The sequence below is a fragment of the Vicugna pacos genome, chromosome 1 (assembly GCF_048564905.1).
Source record: "Vicugna pacos chromosome 1, VicPac4, whole genome shotgun sequence".
NCBI lineage: Eukaryota > Metazoa > Chordata > Mammalia > Artiodactyla > Camelidae > Vicugna > Vicugna pacos.
This window is the reverse complement of record NC_132987.1, coordinates 18,039,126-18,060,167: the sequence shown is the minus strand read 5'-3', so window position 1 is coordinate 18,060,167 and position 21,042 is coordinate 18,039,126. Positions and strand designations below refer to the sequence as shown.

General features: G+C 33.7%; 1 protein-coding gene across 3 annotated transcripts in view; it reads left to right on the top strand.

The window, feature by feature from the left end:
- Positions 1-21,042, top strand: part of PIK3CB (phosphatidylinositol-4,5-bisphosphate 3-kinase catalytic subunit beta) — a 147,993-nt gene that overhangs the window by 98,736 nt on the left and 28,215 nt on the right. For all 3 annotated transcript variants that reach the window (XM_072957733.1, XM_031678286.2, XM_072957811.1), the window contains exons 12-15: positions 2,216-2,266; positions 12,841-13,029; positions 17,321-17,442; positions 19,994-20,137. In XM_072957733.1, the coding sequence (XP_072813834.1) occupies positions 2,216-2,266; positions 12,841-13,029; positions 17,321-17,442; positions 19,994-20,137 (506 nt within the window). The remainder of the gene's footprint in view (positions 1-2,215; positions 2,267-12,840; positions 13,030-17,320; positions 17,443-19,993; positions 20,138-21,042) is intronic.

Here is a 21,042-nt window from a genome sequence, read left to right as displayed (position 1 = left end):
TTCTCTTTCAAAATATCATATACATTTACAGCTTTGTACAGTAGAAGGACCACTGAGCAGGGAGCCAACTCTATTTAGTACTGACTTTATCACTGACCAGGTGAGACAAGGCATTTCTGAAGTTTAGATTCTTCATTTATAAAGTGGGGAATTCAGTTATTCTGTGAGGTCCTTTTCAGTTTAAACATCCATTCATATGTAATTCTAAACATGTGAAATGTATAGTGAAAGGTTGGTTCAGATTAAAGACAGTCACTACTGTGTTGGAGTTGGTATTCAAAGAAAAGATGATTTATGTTGAATACTATTATTAGTAGGACTCCTTAAGGTGCTGTTTTTTTGTAGAATCTGTTGCAAGGGCTACTATTTCTAAACATATTTCTTGAGTATACAAGCTTCTTGTCTTGAGGATAAGGAGTGTGTCTGGTAGCGACTGACAGTTGGATTGTGATAATTTGCATGGTAAGAGCTGGGCTGTCATGTTTTATTGTCAGATTTGGCATCTTTCTTTCAGGTATGATTGATACTGATTTTTGTGAGGAAATCTTTGAGAAAAGTCTCAGACAATAAGCAAGTTTCTTTTATTTATTTAATCCATTTGAGAATAAGCTACCTTTAAAAATTGATATTATACTAAAATTGCAGTTAATCCACCTATATACTTCATTGTATTTTAATGTTCAGCACTGTCAGACCTGTATAGAGTAGGTTTTAAAAGTAGTATATAAGATAAATATATATATATATATATAACTCAAAAGTTTCTTCCTTTACTTTCATTTTATTTGAATTTTATCCACCTAAGAAGTAATTTTTCATTTCATTGTCTTCTAAAATGTTTTTCTGATCAGTAATATACAATCAAATTAAAATGTGCGATTGTTACAGTAGAAATCTCAAATACGTCAAGAACCATATACCTTGGTATACACTGAGTAGAAGAAGATACATTTTGAAGCATCCATTGCATTTATGCTGTGGCTTTATTCCATAGAATAGGAATTTATCCATAAGCTATAGCTACTTGTGATATGCTTAATAGTCTGAACTCTGACTGTTTTTTGTTCAATTATGATATGTGTTCAGGGGTCATTTATACTTTCTTTTGGGTCAGTGAAGTTGCTTTTTGAAGCATTTTTGCAAATATAACATATTGTGCAAATTTAAGTATTTTTAATCTAATATTTCGAGAGAAGTCTAGTTTCTTTAAAATGTTCTATTTCAGCATTGCTTAAATTGCTTACAACTGATAATTAACTTTCCTTTTGCCTTTCTGATCCCTTGGAGAGTCTGTCTTTGAAGATCTATGTGGGATGGAGATTTTAGTTTTTAAATATGTATATACATATTTGTATTTATTGGTTTTCATTTACTTGTACAATTTTATATATTCTCATTATAAAAAACACATAATTCGGATATAAAAAACACATAATTCGGACATTAAAAGTGAAAGTTCCTTGTATTTTTATTTGATGTTTTTTGCTGTACTGAGTTGTATACATTTTGCTTTTCAAATCACTTTTATGGTTATTGCTTAATTTTAATAACTGTAATCTCATTTTATCATTAGAGCAACCTTATGAAATAGGATGGGAATTATCAGTGCATTTTACACATCTGGATACAGTTAACTTATTCATGTAGAATTACTTAACTTAGTAACTGGATATGGATCTTCAGATTTTTTACCTGCTAACCCTTCCCACTAGACTAGTGGGTTCCCCATTTTTTCAAGAATCAGAGCCTCTTTTGAACTTAATTTAAAAAATATTTTAGATTCTCTCTTGACATGACTTCCACTTTTGATATATGCTAATTCAAAAGAAAACCTAATGACAAATGACAAAAACTTATTTTGTGTTTAGTAACTCTTTTAACGTTGCATTTTCTTAATCAGAAAACATTCACCTGTATTTAAGATTTTTTTCACATACAGAAGGCACTACTTATTTTGTTTACGGACAATCCTGTTGTACCGTGGGAGTCACAGTCCTTTACAGTAATACCATTGTTTCCTGGTTGTGAAGAGTTTGAAGATTGGAAATCACTGCATGATACCGTTTTGCTTTTAAAAGTCATGCTTACATTATAAACCATAGAAATGCCAGATTATTTATAGCTCCTTATAATCTATGTACAAGTATAGTAATTTACGCTTATAATTTTATAAATACGAGAGCCAAATTTTAATTTGTTTAATTTTTTTAAACAGATTATTGAAAAGGCAGCTGAGATTGCAAGCAATGATAGTGCTAATGTGTCAGTAAGTATCAAGATTTTAAAAATGGTCCTTGTTACAAAGTTTTGCTCATGATTAGTTATCTTCATCTTATTTATGGTAATGAACTTACAGAATACCATACTCATGCAAGAACAGTCTGAGTGTGTGAGTATGTACATACTAATGTTTTGTTCAGTGGCAGCTGTTTGTATTTGATTTGTGTTCAATGGTAAGCCACTTTCTGATACAAACACAGGTTCAGCAGCTAGTCTATAACAGATTAACAATACCATCTCTGTTAATATTATTCAATTGAATGAGGAAGCTGTAATTTTCTTTATTTCCTTGATGCAGCAGAGCAGATATAGTCAGGCAATGTTTTTGCATTGCTAGGTACCCAGGTTTTTCCATCTTGGTGCTCTGCCTTTTTAACATGCAGTTTCTATCTCTGAAAACATGGGCTTCATCTTCCTACATTACTGCCTTCTGGCTCACAGGAACAGGAAAGCAAGACTAGAGGCCACACCCGTTCTTCCTGAGGATGTCATTAGTATGTACTTTATTTCTCTGCTCACATCTCGTTAGCCATACCTTAGTCACACGGCCATACTTAACTACAAGTGAGGCTGGGAAGTGTAGTCTTTAGCTGGACAGTCATGTACTTGGCTAGGAGTAAGAGATTGTTAAGATTGTAATAAAGAAGAGGAGAATGCATATTGAGAGACAAATAACAGTCTCTGCCACACATGCTTTTCCCATTGTTTCTGCCCAAAGACTACAAAATAGATTATTTTTAGTTTACAATATATATAATATTTATACCATTTTATTTTTAATTTAATTTTTGACTTTCAGTGTAAGACTCTGCTGAGTTCCAATCTGATATTCTCTTTTCAAGTCATCAGTGTATAATTTTCAGGTGTCTTCAGTAAAGCCGTTTTGTACAGAATGGTAATTATATAGAAGCCAGAAGGCAAATGGAAATAATGTATATGCTTTTGTTATTTGCACAGAATGAAAACACTATTTAATGTTGATTAGTTGGAGAAACATCTGGCCCAGGCTGTCTTCTGGAAGGCAGCTATGCTCACCACTATACCACCAACGCTGCACTGTCTTCTGTTTTACTGTTAGAGTTCTCAAAAATTTCCATCGCCCTACAGTGCAAGTTATCTGCCACTACAAATACTTCAAGAGTACAGTTGACCCTTTGAACAACACAGGTTTGAACAGCATGAGTCCTCTTACATGCAGATTCTTTTTACTGAATATATACCACAGTACTACATGACCTGCAGGTTGATTGAATCTGTGGATGCAGAAACTTGAATACAGAGAATCAACTGTAAAATTATACGTGGATTTTCCAACGTGCAGGGACTCTGCATCCCTAATCCTTACATTATTCAAGGGTCATCTGTAGTTCTCTCTTTTTTTTTGTAAATTTTTTTTTAATTGAAGTATAGTCAGTTTACAATGTGCCAATTTCTAGTGTACAACATAATGTTTTAGTCATACATATACATACATATATTCATTTTCATATTCTTGTTTATTGTAGGTTACTATAAGATACTGAATATAGTTCCCTGTGTTACACAGTAGAAACTTGTTTATCTATTTTATATATAGTAGTTAGTATCTGCTAATTTTGAACTCCCGATTTATCACTTCCCACCCCCTTTCCCCCAGTAACTGTAAGTTTGTTTTCTTTGTCTGTTTCTGTTTTGTAAATAAGTTCATTTGTGTCTTTTTTTTTTTTTTAGATTCCACATATAAGTAATCATATAGTATTTTTCTTTCTCTTTTTGGCTTTCTTCAGGTCCATCCATGATGCTGCATATGGCATTATTTTATTTTTTATAGCTGAGTAGTATTCCTGGGGGGGTGTGTATGTATCACAGCTTCTTTATCCAGTCATCTGTCTATGGACGTTTAAGTTGTTGTAGTTTTCTTTAATGAAACAAAATAAGTTTACTACAAGTATACACTTAGCTCATCAGGGAATTACTGAAACATATAATTACAGTTTAAATTTAAGAGATAATAGGTAAATAGGGCTGTCTTCATTCTAATGCCTGTTTTTAGTTACCCTTTATAGTCTCAATATTGCTTCTTGAACATCAGAAGCATAAATTAATTTTTATTATTTGTACTACAATCTACTACCTTACATAAATAAGAGAGTTCCCTCTTTACTGAGGATGCAGTATTCTTGCCCAGGTTTGATGACTTTTTTTTTTAATTGGGCACATACCATAATTAATAAATTGTATGAAACCAAAAATGAAAGTTTTAAAAATAACCTCCATTTAACTTTCTCCCTAGAGATAATTGTATAAGCAGTTTGGCTTGTAGCTACCAATGCTAATGCTGTGTATGCATTTACATCCCTTTGTATGTAAATATCTTTTTTTTTAAAAATATGTGAGACCCTTATATATTAAGTTTCTCCCATTTTTATGTAATGCATTTTATGGATCTTGGCATGTCTGTATGAAGTGGTCCATTCTTTTTAAAGCCTTGTTAACATTTCATGTCATTAATTATTGGTAGCCATTATTTATTAAATATATGTACCCCTGCTGATGGATTTTTTGCTTATTTCCAATTATTCTCCACTAAAGCTGTGCTGCAATGAATATTTTGTACATCTTTATACATGTATGTATTATATAGGATGGATTCCTTAAAATTATAGGTGAGAGGTATGTCCCTTTTAACTTTTAAAAAGATAATCTTCTCTGACACTTTATGGTCTTTTGAATGAGAGAAGTGAAGAGAACTGTGTTCTCATTCCACTGTTTTAATCCACTATTCATGTATATGCCAAGGTCAGGTTACAGTTCTTAATAAGATTATGGTAAGGACATACCCTTAAGAGATATGTCTCTCTTTGTAACTCTCACAATAGCTGGGACAACAGTTGGCCATTAAGGAAGTTGGTCTCACTGGACTTTCTCTGACTGATTGAGAATCATCACCAGGAAATCAGAATTCTGCCAAATTATATACCCTAAAAGACTTAAAATTTACAACTCTGCCGGCACTGTGGAAGAGTTTCTATCTTTTTGCATTTCTGCCAACCCTTTCAATATTTGATCTAGTGAACATAAAAATGGTGTCACATTATTTTAACTTGTATTCCCTTATTACTAGTCAGTTGAGAATTTGTTTCTTTTTAAAATTTTGTTTATCTTTTAAAAGATTTTTGTTTATTCCTTTTTCATGTCTTTAATGTCACCTTAGTTCTCTCTGAGGGATTAAGTAGTCTTATTTTTAAAGTAGTCTTCTTTAGGTGTCTGTCTTTCTTCATGTGAGTCTTTCTCAATATTTGGTGATTCTTAGTTTAGCTCTTTTTATACTTGTGGCTCCCTGGTGGTTTGTCTCTTCACTGTAACTAGGGTAGATGGTGCTGACAATGGGGTCTTCTGTATGTGAAGATTTCCATACCTTCTGAGATTGGGTGGCTCCCTAAGACTCAGTCCCCATGCTTCTTACCTTGGTCTGGGGCTGATCCCTTTGCTGTTTCAGCTCAGCACAAACATAGGAAGGGATATGCCTGACCAAAGCAGCTGCTCCACCTGCAGATCCTTTGATAATCCCCCTGATGATTCCCCTGGCCACCTCTGTTCCTTGCACGCGTTGATTCTGAACTGGAAAGCCCCCTGGAACTGTGTTTCTCACTACTGTTTGGGTCTTAGCAGATCTGATCCCTGATCCTATATGCTTTCTATCATTAAAGGATTCCTATGTTAGGCACTTTCTCTTGTATCCCAGAACTGTTACTGATTACTGTTTTTAAAAAGATACATCTTTTCTGACACCTATAGTCTTTAGAATGAGAGAAATGGGGAAAACTGTGCTCTCATTCCTCTGTTTTAATCCGCTATTCATGTGTATGCCAAGGGCAGGTTACAGTCCTTAATAAGATTGTGGTAAGCTGACTTGTTAAATTGTGTGTGTATACATTTATAGGTGTGTGTATATGTATTTTTAACGTGTATATGTATAATATATACACATGTACAATTCATTTGGTGAATTTACCAACGCCTTCCTAAGGACTTAAAACTGTTCTTGGAATTAAAAAAAATTCGTTGTTAATTGTGATAAAATACACCCCAAATTTACCATCTTAGTCATTTTCATGTATAGTTCACAAGTGCTAAGTATATTCACAATATATTCAAAACTTTGTTGTGCAACCAATCTCCAGAACTTTCTCATCTTGCAAAACTGAAACTCTATATCCATAAAATAGCTCAACATTTTCCTTTCCCCTCAGACTTTGACATCCATTGTTCTTTCTGTTTCTTTGAAATTGATCATTCTAGATACCTCATATAAATGGAATCACAGTATTTTATCTTTTTGTGACTGACTTATTTCACTTAGCATAATGTCTTTAAGGTTCATCCATGTGAATGTGTCAAATTTTCCTTCCTTTTTAAGGCTGATTAATATTCCGTTGTGTGTGTGCCACACTATGTTTCTCCATTCATTCATCAGTGGATCTTTGGGTTGCTTCCACATTTTAACTGCTGTGACTAATGCTTCTGTGAATATGGATGTACAAATATCTTTCTGAGATGCTGCTTTCATTCCTTTGGGGTATATATTGCTGGATCATATGGTAATTCTGTTTTTCATTTTTTGAAGAACTGTGATTGTTTTCCACAATGGCTGTACCATTTCACATTCCCACCACTGAAAAAGGATTCCAGTTTTTCCAGATCCTTCCCAACCTTCTGTTCTTTTGATAGCATTCAACCTAATAGGTGCTGGCATTTTTTAAAAATAGGTGATTGCCAAGGATCGTGGGTCTACAGAATAGAAAAAATGTGATCTTGGTGAATTATAATTGGCGGCTTTTGATCTGGTCATCCAGTGGTTCTCAACCTGAGGCCTTCAATGGGGCATTTGGCGTTGTCTAAAGATTTTCTTGGTTGTCACAACTCAGGGAATTTTGCTCCTGGCATGTAGTGAAATAGAGTTCAGGGGCTGCTAAACTATCTGCATTGCACAGGACCATCCTTCTACAGCAGAATAGTAAGAGGGTTGAGAAACCGTGCTCTAATCTAAAACATCTATGTTATAAAGTTTGTCTTCTTTTCTTATAGCAGAAACTCAGGTACAAAATCTTAATGACTGACTTTTGAGAATGCAGATAATGACTTGGCTTTTAGTTCTGGGGATTTACCTAGAATGTTTTTTTAGTAGAATGATTTAGAGTCTTTACAGCCTTCAATTTTAGGGAAGGAAAGAGCAGACTTTTTAAAAAACATTTCAAACTTACTGAAAACCTGGGAGAAGAGTGCAAAGAATTCCTATATATAGGTTTCATTTGGCTTCCCTAACTGCTAACATTTTACCACATTCGTCTTATTGTTCTGAGTGTGTATACATTCTTTTCTGAATCATTTGAGATTAAGTCGCATACATCATGCTGTTTTATCCTTTAATTCTTCAGTGTATATTTCCTAAAAGCAAAGACTTTCTCATATTTAACCAGATCAATTTATAAAAGTCAGGAAAATAATATTAATATAGTTCTGTTGTCTAATCCACATACTCCATTCAGATTTAGTCAGTTGTCTCAGTGATGTCCTTTATAAGTCCAGGTTCCAATCCAGGAAGACTTGTTGTAAGTTGTTGTCTTGTATTTTTATTTTCCTTCATTCTAAAGTAGTTCCTCAGTCTCTGATGTTTTTTAAGAATCTAGGCCAGTTACTTTGTAAAATGTCACTCAGTTTAGATTTGCCTAATGTTTCATCATGACCAGAGTCCAGCTGTGCATTTTTAGCATGAATATATTGAAATATGTTCTTACTACATTTTACTCAAAGGCAAACAATGTCAGTTTGTCCCATTAATGTTGATGTTAATTGTTGGTTAGGGTAGTATCTACTAGGTTTCATAGTAAAGTTAATAATAAGTAAGTATTTTGTGGGCATATTTTGAGACTAAGTAAACACCATGTTTCACATCAAACCCTTCACCCACTTTTTGAAATATTTATTAGCACATCTTGCTTGAATCAGTATTACTACAGTGGTTTGCCAAGTGCTGATTTTCAGATTTATTTTCCTTTTGGATTTATTAGTTGGCTTATACTACAGAGGCTTTTCTTATCCCCCATTTATTTACTTCTAAAAAACTTCTAGTAGTGTGGATTTGTGATTTCTGTTTTATTTAATGTCTTATAATTAGTCATCACTGTCATTAAATTTGATGTTCAGATTTGGCCAATGGCAGCTCATTTAGGTGTTCACCTGTGTCTTTTTGACATCTCTCTCTCATTATTTGAGCATTTCCTTCTCTCTGGTACAACCCAGTGTTCCAGATTCCTCTGGTCTTTTCTCTACCCCAGTTTTGGATTCAGTCATTTCTCCAGGGAGTCCTGTTTTCCTTTTATTTATCAAAAGTATTTAGAATCCATGTTCTGGGCACTAGGAATGCTCATTAGTCCTGGCATGCAATTGCATCTAGGCCTTCTCATGAAACAAACCAAATAGTGTATTATATATGTGTTGACAGTATAATATTTGGGCATATACAAGCACAAAGATCTATTTCTTTATCTTTCTGTTAAAAACCATGAGTTCTTAATCAGATGCTCTAATTTAGATTTACCACCGCAGGATTTTTTTTTCTATCTTTTGCCTTAATATATTTTAAATTACTTTTTCTAACAGTGAGAAATCTGAATTCCTATTAACCTTAATATATTTGCTTATTTGCTCAATTTTCTGTTTGTAATCAATCTCCCAGTCATAAAACCATCTTCCCAGTTGCTGTCCCAACAAGCCCTGACTGCATGGGCTGTCTCATCCTCAGCTATGTGTTGGTCAAGCCCCAGTCTGGCCAACACATAGTTAATTCTATCCTTGGCATGTCCTCTGCTAACACTGTTTTGAGTTTCTAGCACCTTTGAATATGGCTGATGATTTTTCCAGCCCCCACTCCACCATCCCCAATAGGGAAGGGGAAAAAGCCATAGCCTTTTTTCATGTGCTTACAGTGAGTTGTATATGTTTCGTTTTATTTTGGTCAGTAATCACTATTATATCATAGCATGTGTATGATTTTGAAAAATCTAAACACAGAAACAAAGTAGAGAATATGGGTGTTAATTTTCATTGTTTTCCACCATTATCTTACTTTAATTTAAGCTTTTGAACGTGTGTATTAGTTCACCAGTTACACTACAGTGTACTTTTTCATTACTGATTTTTTTGGCTTTTGTAAAAGAATGTAAGATTCTGTGTTTTTTTGGGCTTCCAGCCACATTTCTCATAGTTTTTTGTTTTTACCTCGGCATTATTCAGTGCTGTGCTTTTCATAGCTCAGTAAACAATCACAGTACAGTTATACAGCTAACCCCCTGCTCTTCCCTGTTAGTTTACTCCTAGGTCTTCAGGATATTTACTTACGGTAGGTCTGTAGGGTCTAATTTTGATCTATGAAGTTATAGTAGGTCTGCTAGCTTTTTGCATATTTAACTTAACAGCAGTCTGCCTTTCTCTGGCATGAACAATTTATAGTGTGGTGTTTGTAGTAACAGGTCTCACTTTTATATGTAAGTGTAGGAGTTTCATTTTCAAATTCTGATTGTCATTTTTCAAAGAAACTCAGTCAGGTTTGTAAAATAGAGCATACCCTTTTTAGATTGAAGCTCTGAATATAAAACCACTGTAATCATCATGCATAGAGAGTGGTGTGTAAGTGTGTGTGTATGTGTGTTTAATAAGACTTTATTTTGTTAAGAGCAATTTTAGATTCACAGCAAAATTGGGAGGAACATACAAAGATTTCCCGTATATCCCTACCCCTGCACATGTATAGCCTCCCTCATTATCAACATCACTCGCCAGAATGGTACATTTATTACTAAGGATGAATCTACATCAACACACCATAATCACTCAAAGTCCAATTTACCTTAGATTTCATTCTTGGTGCTATGCATTCTGTGGGTTTGGACCCAATGTATAATGCTGTGTATCCATCGTTATAATATCCTATCAAGTATTTTCATCGTCCAGAAGATCTTCTGTGCTCTGCCTGTTCATTCCCTTACCCTAGCTCCTGCCCTTGGCAACCACTGATCATTCTGTTGTCTCCATAATTTTGCCTTTTTTCAGAAGATCATAGTTGGAATCATAACCACACGTAGCCTTTTTAGATTGGCTTCTTCTACTTCGTAATACACATTTAAGTTTCTTCCATGGCTTTTTGTGGCATAATAGCTCATTTCTTTTAGTGCTAAATAATATTCCATTGTCTGTATATATTACAGTTTATGCATTCACCTACTGAAGAACATCTTGTTTACTTCCAAGTTTGGCAGTTTTGAATAAAGCTTCCATAAGTATCTGTTTGCAGGTTTTTGTGTGGGTGTAAGTTTTCAACTCCTTTTGGTAAATAACCAAGGAGCATGAGTACTGGATTGTATGGTAAAAGTATGTTTAGTTTTGTTAAGAAACCACCAAACTATCTTCCTATATGATAGTAGTATTTTGCGTTCCCACCAGCAATAAGAGTTGCTGTACTTCCTCAGCAGAATTTGATGTTGTCAGTGTGCTGGATTTGGGCCATTCCAGTAGGTGTGTAGTCTTATTTTATTTTTGTTTTAGTTTGCTTTTCCTTGATGACATATGATGTTAAGTATCTTTTCATATGTTTATTTGGCATGTGTGTATCTTATTTGATGAGGTGTCTATTTAGGTCTTTGATCCATATTTTTGTCTGATTGTTTGTTTTCTTGTTGAGTTTTAGTAGTTCTTTGTGTATTTTCCTTTATCAGATATGTCTTTTGCAAACATTTTCTTCCAGTGTTATTGCCTTATCACTTCTTTCATTGATGGATCATGCATTTGGTGTTACATGTTAAAAGATTATCTCCAAACCCAGGTCATCTAGATCTTCACCTGTGTTTTCTTCTGGAAGTTTTATAGTTTTGCGTTTCACTTTTATTTTTACCTAAGTTGGGTAGTGTCAGTCCTTCAGTCTTGTTCTTTCTTCTTCAGTATTGTGTTGACTATTCTGAGTCTTTTGCCTTTCTGTATAAACTTTTGAATCAGTTTGTTGATATCTAGAAAATAACTTAACCAGGATTTTGATTGGGTTTGAATTGAATCTGTTGATACTGAGAAAAACTGGTATCTTGACAATATTGAGTCTTTCTATCCATGAACATAGAATGTATCTCCATTTATTTAATTCTTTGATTATTTTCATCAGAGTTCTGAGTTTTCCTCATATAGATCTTGTACATATTTTGTTAGTTTTATACCTGTTTCCTTATTTTGGGATGCTAATGTAAATGTTATTGTGTTTTTAATTTCAAATTCCACTTGTTTATTGCTGATACATAAGAAAGTGATATGCTTTTATATATTGACCTTGTATCCCACAGTTGCTGTAATTGCTTATTAGTTCTAGCAGTGTTTTTGTTGATCTCAGGTTTCCTACATAGACAATCATGTCATCCTAATTCTTTTTTACATATGCATACACTATTTTGAATTTCATTACTTTAGAAAATTGTTTAATGTTTATATGAAATCCTAGATAAAAATAATTTCAAGTACAAAATAATATACTAATATAATGTAAATCCTTATACAGAATCTTGTCAGATATTTCTGGAAATTTGGGGGTGGGGGAATAATACATTTTTGCCTAAATAGTATAGTTCTTTAAGTATGGGGAAATATATCTCTTTCTTTTTTTAGGGGAGGGAAGGTTAATTAGGTTTATTCATTTATTTATTTTTAATGGAGATACTGGGACTTGAACCCAGGACCTATTGCATGCTATGCACAGACTGTACCATTGAGCTATACCCTCCCCCCTCTTTCTTTTAATAATAGTATAATTCAGAGTGTGGATCCAGAAAATAGTATGGGCCATTTTTAATTTAATTTTTTCTTATAAGGATTGGGAAGGATAATAGGATAGCTGTATTTTTGTCGTTGTTTAGTTTTACTTAAGATTCTGTGCTTAATCTAAATGGTTTAATGCCTCTGAGCCAAGTAGGCACCTCTTACACTTTTTTAAAACTTTATATGTTTGGTTCATCTTTGCTATTGTTTGTTTTTTCTTTATAGAAATTGAAAATTTAAAAAGGAGAAACTCAGTTCTCGTAATGATTTCTTCTTAATCCAAATTACAATTCTGCCACCTAGTGTTTACACATGGATTTTTTAAAAAACAGTATTTTTTTTTCTTCCTTTTAAAACACTGAGAATAGTTTTTTCCTTCATTCTTGGCTTACACATAGTCAGCAATAAAAGGGGACCCACCTTTATTAATCTTTTTAAAAGAATTAGATTGTTAATATCTTACATTTTAAAGCTAATAAATTGTGTCTAAATTCATTGTATAGTTGACCCTTGAACAGCATGGGTTTGACCTGCACACGTCCACTCACAAGTGGATTGTTTACAGTAACCCTGTGCGATAGTACTACATGAATCATGGTTGGTTGAATCCTTGGATTCTGGGATTTTCGACTGCTTAGGGGTTCACACCCATAACCCATATGTTCAAGATTTGCCCATAATGTTTTACACAATTCAGTTCTGTAATGAGTAATTTTACTTCCTTAGAGTCGAGGTGGAAAGAAGTTTCTTGCTGTACTGAAAGAAATCTTGGACAGGGATCCATTGTCTCAACTGTGTGAGAATGAAATGGATCTTATTTGGACTTTGCGACAAGACTGCAGAGAGAATTTCCCACAGTCGTTGCCAAAATTACTGCTGTCAATCAAGTGGAATAAGCTTGAGGATGTTGCTCAGGTAACAAAAGATCATTTCTGTAACTCCTTTTGGGAGTATATATTACTTTGTTGATTTCATGAAAATTGTCCTTTCCTCCATAGGTATGTTTCCATAGGTTGGATAATTTTCTGCAGGAGAAATTTTGAAATTTTAAACTCTTATATATACACTATTAATGGTAGACCAGAAAGTTTTAAGATTTGAAAATCCCAGATTCTGGGTAGGTTTTCTATATATTTTAGTAAAGGTAATTAAAACTTTGATCTTGGTGTAATTATCTATAATTACTACCAGCATGTGGTAGGTCCTGGGCTACTTCTAACAGTTTCATCAATGAACTCCAGAATTTTAATCTAAAGACCCTTTGCAGTAAGTGTTCTATATGTATTGTTTGAAAATTACTCCTATTTGTAGAAGTTAATATTTTAGAGCATAAACCATTCAGATTAATTTAACATTTATATAAGTTGGGCATTGTTGATGAATGTTTGCCTTTAGGCAGAACAGAAAAAGGGAAAAAAATTTTTTTGCTCTAAAAAAGTCACTAAATTTTAGCTGCTTGATTTAATTTTCAAGACTGAAAAAGCACTGACATTATTAAATTTACTTGGTTATCGGTGCTCTAGAGAAAGATCCTTGAAATGGCTTTTTAATCAGAATGAATACATTTGGCATATTAAAATAATTACACTTATTCACCTTACTTACTCAAATTCACCTGATTTTTTAAAAAAAATTTTTGTCATATTAAATCTATAATGACTTTAAAAAACTTAGTCAAGAAATACATATTTATTTTAATCGTGTATTTTTAAAATCTTTGATTTTATTGTTTTACTTTTCAAATTAAGTTTAGAAAGATTTCTTGAGTTTATTTCTAGTGTCTAAAGTTTTTTTGGAATCATTTTACAAAATTGTCTTATGTGCCTTGTTTAAAACTGTTTTCACAGACCATTTGAAAATTACTTACTCTGAAAAGAAAATACTTTTGTCATTTAGATAGGTTTTAATTGTTCTGACATAGTTATCCTCTAACCACTTATTTATTTAAATTCAAGATTAGTTTTCTATGAATCCTCCTAATGGTTGAATATGTAATACAAGCATTTTTAGTGGGCATATTTGCCTACTTCTCATGAATAGTATTCAGTTCTAAGTACCTATCCAAGAAATGCATCATATTATTATTTTGTATAGAATTAGAGTAGAAAAAATTTCTTTCTGTACTCTTAAAATATATATGAGAGTGAGGTTTCCTATGTCAACTGTCAGAAAATGGAATGAGCCAATTCAGGCTTAATATTTCTTTATTTGAACCCCAGGGACAGAAAATTTTACACTCAGCAATTTTGTACACTTGTCTCATTTTCATGAGTGAATCTAAAGTGTTTTTTTCAGGTATACCTTAAATTCTTCCATTTTGGTAGAAGGAAGTCAGTAGTGTCAATTAATATGCATATAGAAATACCTAAATGTGTGTAAGCAAGAATAGGAAAGCGTGAATTTCACGACCCTAATCCCTCCTTTTAGTAGTCTAGGGAGTAACAGTCAATGGAATAAAAAGTGGTGTGGCCTCTCCCCCAACACCATCCCATTACCAGTTACAGCGACCTGGTACAAGAGACTGTAAACTGTGTTTTCAGTAAGTTGACTACTTAAAAGAAGTGGAGAGTCAGAGCCTGGTGCAAATTTGTATTCTGATTATACAGGCATAAGCCATGGGTGAAAATTTTGTAGAGGAGTAGCCTCCCATTAATCCACAGGAAAATATTCTGTTGGTGTACTGCAGAAGGGGTTTCAGTAGTCTGTGCATTGGATTAATTAGGTAATTAATTAGTCAGCACTTCACTTTTTATATGACTGAGTCAGATTTCCCTTCCCTGTTTGCTTCTGTAACTTTCCCAAACTGAAGTGGTGAGTTTTGGTAATTTATTTAATTATTTGTTTATATTATTGATTCAATAATTGTAAATAAGCTCACCAAATATAATTACTTTTCAATGGTCGGGCTATTTGTAATTCACAACCTAGTTGAACATCTAGTATTACAGGATATTATCTATCCTTTGCAGTACTGTTTTTGTGGAGCAGTGTATTCCACATGTTAACTGGGGATGGCAGGAGTTTTTTTAAACTATTGTTTCAGACCCTCAGGAAGAGGTCCTCTTTATCCTTAATGAAGGCTCCTGGTTCATTAGGGCCTTGGCGAAAAGTGGGCAGGGGGCCACATCAGTGATAAAAGTGTGGAGAAGTAGGTGTTATATCTTTAAAACAGTATTTCTCAAAGTTTCTTCATTATTACACTCCTTAGGAGCCTTCTTAGATATTTTCCCCCTACCAGCCCCATCCCCATGGAATTTTGGTACCGCAGATGAGTATATGTCTGCTTATATACTGTATGCACATATGTACTTCACACATTACAAGAACAAGTATGAAGCTTATTCTTTTTATTCAGTGTAAGTCTAAGAATAATTAAACCAGAATTTAAGATAAATGTTAAAATACAAAAACTAACATTTCACTGTATTTGTTGAATAACTTTGATGTGATTTATTATGTAAAATGTAAAATGTTAGCAGTTTATGTAAATATACACTAATAATAACAGTGCAGTCAAATTTTTTAAATTATTCAAAGGTGATATTTTTCTGCTAATGTAAAGCAGTTAAAAATTAAGTTCATTAAAAAATTATCTTCAATGAAGTCAAGTTTTGAATTTGCTTCATGTGAGAAAATACCTTTTAACCTATCTGCTAGATATTCATTTAGATATTACTGACTTCTTTTTTGGCACTTGACATAATTAATGAGAGGTTCAATAATTCACAGAATTAAAGTAATAAAATGTAAATTGTATTTACACAGTTGTCAAAGCTCAGGTCTCACAAAAGCTTGAACAACAAACAACAAGGCAGTCAGCAGGTACTTGCAGGTCTCCTCTTTCAACATGATTTTGAGATTGAGCAGTCATTTGAGAGAAAAGCCTTAAGTCATTGCCATCTACTTGCCATATATATATATATATATATAGTTGGTTTACAGTATTGTGTTAGTTTCTTGTGTACAGCATATTGATTCAGTTATATATATATATTTTCATATTCTTTTTATTATAGGTTATTATAAATTACTAAATATAGTTTCCTGGGCTACACAGTAGGACTTTGTTGTTTTTTTATTTTATATATAGTAGCTTGTATCTGCTAATCCTAAACTCCTAATTCACCCCCCCATCCCCTTTGGCAACTATAAGTTGTTTGTTTTCTGTGTCTTGCCATATTTTTATAGCTCTGATCATACATACATTTTGTGTATCTTCCTTGGACTTGACGTCAGTGCTACTTATGTGATACTCAAGAAAACTCTATGACGTAAATCAAATATTAAGGAATAAGATTTTGTCAGACAGGATTGAGCTTTGGAGGGCCGCAAATCATAATTAGCAAAAAAAAAAAAATTTTCCCCTTGCCTCCATAACCAGTTTTCTTCTCACTTACCATCCCTGATAAGAGTGCATGCTATAAATATATCAAAACCATGGGAAGAAGAGACTCTTTCTTGCCAGAAGTGACCCTGGTGAGTCTCAGTGTGTCCTGATGTAAGGCAGATACGAGTCCTTTTGGTGATTTGGGTTTTTTATCCTATGTCTAGATGATTGCTAGGTGGCATGTGTAAGTGGGAGACTGGCTTATTTAGCTTGTGTATAGAAAATAAACTAGATTCTGTTTATTTCTTATGGGTTACTTATGATTTAAAAGGTTTAAACTTGTTATGGTCAATGAAGTTTTGTTAAGTGATAGACATTCTTAAAAATATTAAGAACAAAAAGTAAACTCCCTTAAGATAATTTTATATTGAGTTACTAATGAAATTTTTATATGTAAATTGCCTGTTATTAAGTTGAGCCTTGCAGCTTATATTTATAGTTTGAATTTTACCTTTAGGTGTTTCTTGATCATTTCTCTCTCCTCCTCTCTCTCTTCTTATCCTCACCTCCCTCTCCCTCTCTCCCTGCCTTCCCTCCTTTCTTTGCTTTAAATAATTATTAAATGGCTAATGATTGTAGAATTCATATACTGTCTACTTCCATGTAAGTATATAATAGCTTTTTTACTTGCTTATCTATAGAATATGTCAAAAGCGACAATCTTTATTAATCTATATTAACAAGAATGGATTTTTGCAGCCTCAGTAATTGTAAATATCCTTCTCCTTTCTTTTGACCAATCTCTGCTCTTATGTGCTAAGGAAAAATAGATTACTTTTCTCTCCTATAATTCCTGAAACAGTCTCAATTTTTAAACAGCTTCAGGCACTGCTTCAGATTTGGCCTAAACTGCCCCCCCGGGAGGCACTGGAGCTTCTCGATTTCAACTATCCAGATCAGTACGTGCGAGAATATGCAGTGGGCTGCCTGCAACAGATGAGGTATCTCCTTCAGGTCGCTTTTTTTGGGTCAAGGAAAAACTTGCGGGTGGGTAGAGAAGTTGATGTCTTCTTGAACGTCTCATAAGAAAGGAAAAGGCTAGGAATGCTTCACAGTTCAAAGCATTTGTTCCCTCCACCCTCACACTCTTCAGTCTCTCATGTTTACTCTGTATTATAAAACAAAAAACAAACAAAAACTGGATCTGGTGATCCCCAAGTCACCCTCAGTTTCCATGGCTCAGCATGTAGTCGCTCTTGACAAGATTTATTACAGCAAAAAGGTACAGAGCAGAATTGATTGGCATGGCAGAGGAGAAAGATTTATTGGGCACAATCTGGAAGAAACCAGGAAGAAGCTTTGGAGTCACATTAAATACACTTAATTCCCTCAGCAACAAGTTGTAACACACCTGAAATGTCTACCAGGGACGCTCATTAGAGACTTAGTGACCAGGGTTTTTTTTGGGGGGGTGGGCTGGTCACATAAGCTCCCTTTGCCTAACATATACCAAAATTCTAGACTCCCAGAAGGAAATGGATGTTGAGCATAAACTGTATTGTTTGCAAAAACCGTTTAGGCACAGTGAGCCACTCTTACCTGTTAGGGTGGTGGGAAGCCTTCCTAAATCTATGCTCCCTGATGCCAGTCAAGGGCTAACCTTGTAAGAATGCTTTTTCAGAGGATAGCAGTCAGGCTTGGTGCTATGTTAAACTCTTTTCTGTCCACTACCCAGAATTAAGAAATGTTAATATTTGTCTTTTTTTTAAGTTTATATTTTAAAGCAAGTAAGTTACAGTTAAAGTCCTTATAGTTTCCTTACCCAGCCCTGAACACTTTCACTTCCCAGAGGCAACTGTTACCACGAATTTGGTGTATATCCTTCTATATCACATCTTTCTGTTTTTAACCATATTTGTATATTTATAAAAATACAGATATCGGATAATATTGTACATTTAAAAATCACCCAAATGTGTCTTGTCATATGCATTGTTTTAATTTTCTTTTTTTAATTCAACATTAGGTTCTTGAGGTCAGTCTCTCCTGTGAGGTATAAATGTAGTTTATTCCTTTCACTACTGTGTAATGTTCTGTCATAGGGATATATCTTATCTACTCCATTACCGTACTGAGGAACAGTTTAAATTTTCTCCAGATTTCCCTATTGTAAATAATGCTGCAGTGAACATGCTTGTACAGTCCCTTTTGGATAGTACATGTGTGAGAATCTATAGGATTTATTTGATGAAATGTCATTATTACAGCAGTCTCAGACAATGAGCATTTTTCAGGTTTATCCATTTTCTAGCTTCAGTATGAGGGGTTATACTTTACAGCTATTTGAAGAAACAGAAGTTACCATAAAATTAGGTGTACTGTGCTCCTTTTTTTTTCCTTTTTTCTTTTTAAAATAAACCATACATGTTTAAAATTGTGTGATATCCAAATGAAATTACACAAACTCTTCAATAGTGGCTGTTTTGGGGGGAGTGAAATATGAAGTGTAAGGAAAGAGGAAACCTCTTCTATTTTTATACTTCCATCTTTTATACCTTTTATAGGTTTTATAGATAGTTTTAAGAAATGAGGCCGCCAGCTGTTCCTCAGTTTCCCTGAGTTTGCATTGGAGACCTGAGAGGGAGGGGCTACTTGGGCCCCCTTGGGCTGAAGTGTTTTTCTTAAATGTATTGATTTCTAGGAGGAGATTACTATGATCCCCATGCTCCATATAGGTAATTCTGATGCAGCGTCCTATGTTAAATTTTCTGGTTATGAGGTTTTTTCCTGGTATGTCCAGGAAAAAGTATCCTAGATTTCAGTCCCAAGTCTACTTTAGACTACATCTTAACCACTTATTGTCTAAGACTACAGTCACTGAGTAGAGGACTTGGGATTCGTATCTTACTGACTCCTGGAATTGACCCTGATAGGAGTGTGTTTACATGTGAATGGTTTAGAGATGGATATGAAGTAGAGAACCCCAACCTTAATTAATTCAGCTCATTTAATTATAATATTTTGTTACATTAACTCAGTGAATCATTTCCCACTTATAAACTCCTTATCCTTCAAACTATTTGAAGTTAAAATTTTAATTGTTCATTCATTAACTGGGAGAAGAAATTACTTAACCCTAATAATAGGAAAGGAAAATAAATTGCTAAAGTACTGATAGAACTTGTATTTTAAAAAGCTGGTTGGTTGACTGAGTACATAACTTTTTCAGCATGATCAGAAAACTTACCTAATTTTATTGTGACTTTGGTCTGATTGTAAATACAGTCATCAGCCGTATCAACCTAGTTAATTTAATACAAATGTCCCATATATCTGTTCTTTTCTCCTTTTCAATCCCCCTCCTGCCCATCAGAAATCCTCAGCTTTTCTTGTGTTACTATAACAGTGAAACAGTGAGTGTAAGCATGTAACAAGCTTGACCCACCAGAACTGTTGTGTTTCAGTAAGTTAGTATTTGATAGTTTGATAGGAAGGGGTCTTTTTCTGGCTCTGGTTGTTGAATGACTTACTGTGTCTTTATTTTCCTTTCAGTGATGAAGAACTCTCTCAATATCTTTTACAACTGGTGCAAGTTTTAAAATATGAGCCTTTTCTTGATTGTGCCCTCTCCAGATTCCTATTAGAAAGAGCACTTGCTAATCGGAGGATAGGACAGTTTCTATTTTGGCACCTTAGGTAAGTCTTTTATATTTCAAATTGAGTCCACCTTGTGCTTTTGTAAATATTAATCAGCATAATACAGGAAATTTAGTGAAACAGTCAGGTGCTTTAGGTTTTTCTAAGCCATCTGTAACATTTATGCTTTCTTGGTATCTTCTACTACTTCTTAATAGCCAGACTCTTAATTTTCATGATTCGCCAAAGTAATTCAGATAGGTCAGATAATAACTGTTTTTACTATAATAATTATTTCCACTGCTAATAATTATTATAATGTATTGCTATTTTCCAGTAAAGGGTCCTTACCGTGTTTAATACACTTGGACTAGAAACAGACTTCCTCCAGAAGGTTGTGGAAAGTAGAATCATTGTTGCTACTATTGCATAAATAAAGATTTTAAAGCTTTCCTGTGATAGCAGCAACTTCATTTTTAGCTTCTTCCTAACTAGGTAATTTTCAGAAATACATGAACCTTATTTCACCAACTTTACATAGGAATAAAATCAGGAAAGAGAACTAAAGTTCTTTCGTTTCCTAGGAAAATTTTCAGTTCCTTATTTCTGACTCTGTACTTGGACATTTTTTGATATTTTCATCTGAACTTCAGAGTATTGCAACTAACCATTAACAGAAGAAAATATCTTTTCTTTTTTGTTGGCTAAGTTTCTTAAGGAAAATAAGCTATTACAGGACTTTGATACTAATTTTAAGGGTTATATTTCTGAATCTTGATTTCTTTATTACTCATAGAGTTTTTCCTTTCTTATTTTTAACTTCTGTTATTTTCTCATCAGTTTCAGTCTTTTTATTTTTAAATCCCTCAAGGAATAACAAAATAAGGTATTCTTTCCTTTTTCAAATGTGTGCACCATTCTTTGTGTGAGAAAAAAATCTAATAGAACCTAATTGAGGGATTAGT